Below are 4717 nucleotides of genomic sequence, written 5' to 3' on the forward strand. Positions count from 1 at the left end.
TCTCAGGGCAGCACCGAAAGGTGTTCTGTTGGACGGGCCACCTGGAACTGGAAAAACAATGATTGGTACGTTAACTGGAACAGTTGCTCTCTTAGCCGTGGACTTATTATTCTTTGCCTTGGGAACTTCGTTCAATGTTTCAGCTCGATGCATTGCATCCCAGTGCGACTCTTCTTTTCTTAATGTCAGTGCCAGCAAGCTCACCTCCAAGTGGGTGGGGGACGGTGAGAAAGCTGTGCAAGCGCTCTTTGGTGTAGCTAGGTGTGTATGTATTGTGATAGCTTCATGTACTTTGTCATTTCCTTATGAAGTTCAGTTTTACTGTTCTCTGCACTTGCATTATCTTACCAAGAATGCACTGCAATCATCTTTACTCCAAACAGAGCTATGCAACCGCCGATCATCTTTATCGATGAGGTAGACTCCATTCCGTCAAAACGAACAGAGAAAGAAAATGAGTCATCAAAAAAAAAATGAAGACTGAATTTCTTGTTCAGATGGTAAGTTTTCTGACCATGTCAGATAGGCATTTAAGTGTCAGGCAGGAACAATTATTGTTGATTATCAGATTGTACCTTTTTTTATCTTGTTTTTAGGACGGTGCTGCATTATCACAGGAAGCTGACAATGTATTGGTCATTGGGGCGACCAGCCGCCCAGATGACTTAGATGAGGCAATTAGGCGCCGCTTCCAAAAGCGGTTCATGATACCATTGCCTGATAATCAGGTAACTTCACTCTTATGTATTAGATGAAACTTCCATCTTTGTGGAGTAAATAATTTTTTTGAATTCATTTCCAGGGGCGACTTCAAATTCTGAAGGCCGTATTAGCGCATGAGAAAATAGCCAATTCCTTAGAGGGCTACTCTGGAGCCGACATAGCGAAGGTCTGCGCAGAGGCCTCAATGACACCTGTTCGAGAATGGAGTGGTTTCCTCGAAACAGTTGAACTCTCTGAGGTAAAAGTTTGACTACTCTTTTAGGCCATGTCTGTTGGTGCTAAAGTATTTACACAATAAGATTGAAACAATTACATTGTTTGCAGATCAGAGCAATTGAGCTGCATGATATGATGGAAGCTGCCGAGCGTGTCAAACCTTCAGTATCTGTGAAAGATTTATCCCATTACGAAGATTTTCACAAGCTGTACGGGGACAAACCTTAGCATGCTTTAAGATATACTTACAACTTCTATTTGTTTTTGTATTTGTTTTACATGCCAATGCGGGTGTTTTTAATATTTTCAGTGTTTTTCTATATCTTTCTTTAAACGTTTTTACATTAGACAAGTATTAAGTTTCTTGTGTACGCCTGTGTTAATGATTGAGTTTCTTTTACATTCCAATTGGGGTGTTACCCCCTTTATTTATATTGTTACTGTTTTTCTGTATCTTTCCTTGACAAGGAGAACAAGTATTAAGCTAATAGTGTTCCTTCTTTTTGTATGTTGTTTTTTAATGTAGAAAGAAATTGGATAGCTTCATTCTAATTTGACATACTGTATGTTGCAAAAAGAAGCTCATATGTCCTAAATGTGAACTTGCCTACCAGCACTTTTCTTAACACCTGATCTATTTTTTTTAGTAAAGAAGGTTGATTAAAAATGCAGATATGAATAAAGAGTGGCGTACTTTATTTGTAAGATACAATACTATATCACATATCACTTTCCTGAGGTAACTAAATGCTGAAATTACAATACAATCATGCATCTCATTACGTAAACCAAGTATTGTCGACTGAGAGCATAAAATGGTTGCGCAGAGAGCATGAAACATACAAGATTACTACATTACTTTCATAACATATTCAACTTAACAGTACACTTGGTTCTGAACCATTGAGATTGAAAACTTTACAGAATATTATGGTAGTTGACAAAGGCTTGAAATATCACACATCTTAGACTTACAAGAATAATAAAACAGTCATGCTCACACAAATATTCCAACATGACAAAAATATATCACAAGACAAAAAATTCAACCCAAGTTATTTTGTGCAACCCGCAGAAAACGTCCAAGGCAAATGCTCATTTCACACCATGTTAATTTCAACAATGTCTATGGCACAATACTCAAGATATACTTGGCAGCTTAATGAACCATCCCCTTAGGTATCCATGGAAGAATGAAAATCAACACAAAAATATGGAACACTTCAAATTTACAAAGAAGATATTGAAACAGGTGCCATGGGTGATTATTAAGAACTTGAAATTTTCTTATTACACTAGTCAATGAAATTTTATGCTGGTAAACAATTACACAAGTGCAAAAGGTTTAAACTTGGGGGGGAGGGCGTGGGCAGTGGCGTCTGTAAGGATTCTCTAATGTTCTGGATGCATTTCTAAGGAAATTACTCATAGTTATCTGGTTCCTATCTAGTAATCTAGTTAAATTGCATATCCTGGCATCATTAACAAGAGCACTGACTTTTCGTCCTCTTGTGGTGTTCTCACCCCTGTTAATGTCAAAATAATCTTGAGCTGCCTGTTCTTCCAAAGTAAGCAGACCATCTGAAAAGATCAAGTGGCAAGGAGACAGGTAACGTGCAACTTTGCATACTGTGGATAATATAATACTTACTGATGAAATTGAACACATTTGGTCGTCTCACATTCATTGCCAATTGCAGAGAATTGTTCCAACTCTCGGCAACATTGTTTGTACGGTTTTCGGATCCGTATACAGAGAGCACATGAGTCCTCTTTGCAATATACTCTTCATAAACATACTTGAAGAAAGGATCAAGGACACGATAAAAATTTTCCTCACTAGCTCTAGTCATAACAGCTGCTAATGCTTCTGGAATTCTGGGGGTGGGCACAAGAGGAATGGCAAGGCAGCTCCTTACCAAAGAATCAATTGTTTCATTAGCAGCAATAAAGCGTGCTAAACCAAGCTTGTTTGCTTGAGCACTAAGATTCTGTTAAACAACAATCTTGAGTAAATATTAAAAGGCAAAACTAAAGCACATTAACAATGCACTCAAGAAGCAAATGGAAAATTTACTTACATTACTGTAGTGATACAAACATCCTTCAACAATTGCATCTACAAATATTTTTTTGAAACTGTTGTACTCAGCAAATTCAAAATCAGTGTGAATTTTATCTGGTTTGAAACCAGGGTTCAATTCTTTTATTGCTTGCAGAAGAATGGTATATGTGTGTTCTGATTTGCTCTCCATTAAACAAACACACAAGGGAAGAATCTGCAAAAGAAGTGTTTACAAAATTAACAACAAAAAAGTGTTTACAAAATTAAAAATTAAAAAAAGATGACACACTGAAGATGATCAAAGAGAAAAGTACGCAGCATTAATTTTCTAAAAAAATTCTTTGACAAGTTTTTTAAAAACTTTTATCACAACTTTCTGTATGATGGCTTTGTCTGCTTGATGTGAATTAATTAATTATAAAGTATAAGGCACAGGAACATCATACCTTTCACATAAGTATGTCAACTGACCTGATTATTTAATAATGTAGTCATGGAGAAGACTTGGCTACTATTAGGACAGGATGGCCTCCCATCCCATGTAGCATCAGCAAAAACCTCTTTAGCAGAGGTACACATAATTTCTTTCATAGTTGGAGATTGAAAGATAAGACACCTGGAACGCATCCTGGCTGAGCCACAACTTCCAGCATACAAATAACCATCTCCAGACTTGGTCATGGTGAGATGCTTAAATTGCTCACTCCGAAGTACCTCATCCAGTTGAGAAAGGGTATGGGGTAGACGAGGTACCACTCTCATCCTTGCTCTTCTAATGGCTGACCTCAATATTTTGGCTGAGCATTGAAGTCTGATGTCTCTTGAGTAACTAAATGATATGAAAATGCCCCATAATAAATATATATGTACACTGCACGCAACAACTCAACTCATTGTCATGTACATTGACAAAAATACTCACCACTCACTCTCTTGAGAAACAATAGTTTTAGGACGAGTAGTATCTCGAGAGGAGCACCTGGCTATAATTGCTTGTCTCAGCTTCCGTACTTTACAGAAATTATAATTAGGCATACATGTGTGGTCAGTACTGATAGTCAAGGACTTCCAGTCTTTTGATGCCACAGCTCTACCAGGACAACGAAGTCTTTTCCAATTGATACACCTCAGAGAAGCTGATTCGTTTACTAATGTCCTATTCTTGTAGTAGTAAAAACCATCTCCCTTATAATAAAATCTGGACTTCTTCCGAAATCCATCACCAATAAATACAGGAGACATATCAGCCAGCTTTCTATCGCACTCTCTGAAACACACAGAAAAAATTAATTAGTGACAGTAGGGCTCTGCAGCAAAATAATTTGACCAACATTCTGAAGATCTTTTTCGGTGATAGTAATTTCTATGGCGGAAGTTCTGAACCTTCATCGACCTGCAAAATGCAACACTAACAGATTTCAAGAAATCAATAAATTGATGTGCCGATCGATGAACCTTTGCACTGAAATTGTGATATAATACAGCATGGCTCACTGAGCAATTGGTGCCAAACAGAAAAGATATTAAAGCAAAAGAATATTGTAGCTCAAAGCGAGGTGAGTCTGAAAAGAGATTTCCCTTGGCATTACTACCCATCACTTAACAGTTTCAGACAGATTACAGTTGCTTGAATTTACATAAAGCAGACGTGCCATAAATAACACCCTTATAATTCTTATTATAACAAAAGAGGCGACTCTCAGTTCTTCACCA

At 37.4% G+C, this 4717-nt stretch overlaps 1 protein-coding gene across 2 annotated transcripts; it reads right to left on the reverse strand.

The window, feature by feature from the left end:
• Window positions 1-1614: 1614 nt before the first annotated feature.
• Window positions 1615-4711, reverse strand: LOC127750910 (uncharacterized). 2 transcript variants are annotated; one of them, XM_052273588.1, is made up of 5 exons: window positions 3927-4711; window positions 3476-3833; window positions 3021-3218; window positions 2591-2930; window positions 1615-2499 (listed from the first exon to the last, which is right to left on the reverse strand). In XM_052273588.1, exons 1-5 carry the CDS (start codon window positions 4244-4246, stop codon window positions 2285-2287), a joined length of 1431 nt encoding a protein of 476 aa, XP_052129548.1. In that variant the 5' UTR covers window positions 4247-4711; the 3' UTR covers window positions 1615-2284. The 2 variants fall into 2 exon arrangements, with proteins under 2 accessions (XP_052129548.1, XP_052129547.1); XM_052273587.1 differs by having other exon boundaries at window positions 1615-2520.
• Window positions 4712-4717: the final 6 nt, after the last annotated feature.

This window comes from Frankliniella occidentalis, unplaced genomic scaffold (assembly GCF_000697945.3).
Source record: "Frankliniella occidentalis isolate FOCC.00 unplaced genomic scaffold, Focc_3.1 Scaffold285, whole genome shotgun sequence".
Lineage (NCBI taxonomy): Eukaryota > Metazoa > Arthropoda > Insecta > Thysanoptera > Thripidae > Frankliniella > Frankliniella occidentalis.

Bases quoted from the DNA above. Each gene is read 5' to 3' on its own strand.
- LOC127750910 (XM_052273587.1), bottom strand. From the start codon at position 4,246: ATGTCTCCTGTATTTATTGGTGATGGATTTCGGAAGAAGTCCAGATTT. The intron at 3,219-3,475 runs GTCAGTTGACAT...CTTCTTTTGCAG, and splicing joins CTACATTATTAAATAATCAG to ATTCTTCCCTTGTGTGTTTG. The intron at 2,931-3,020 runs GTAAGTAAATTT...GTTGTTTAACAG, and splicing joins GTTTGTATCACTACAGTAAT to AATCTTAGTGCTCAAGCAAA.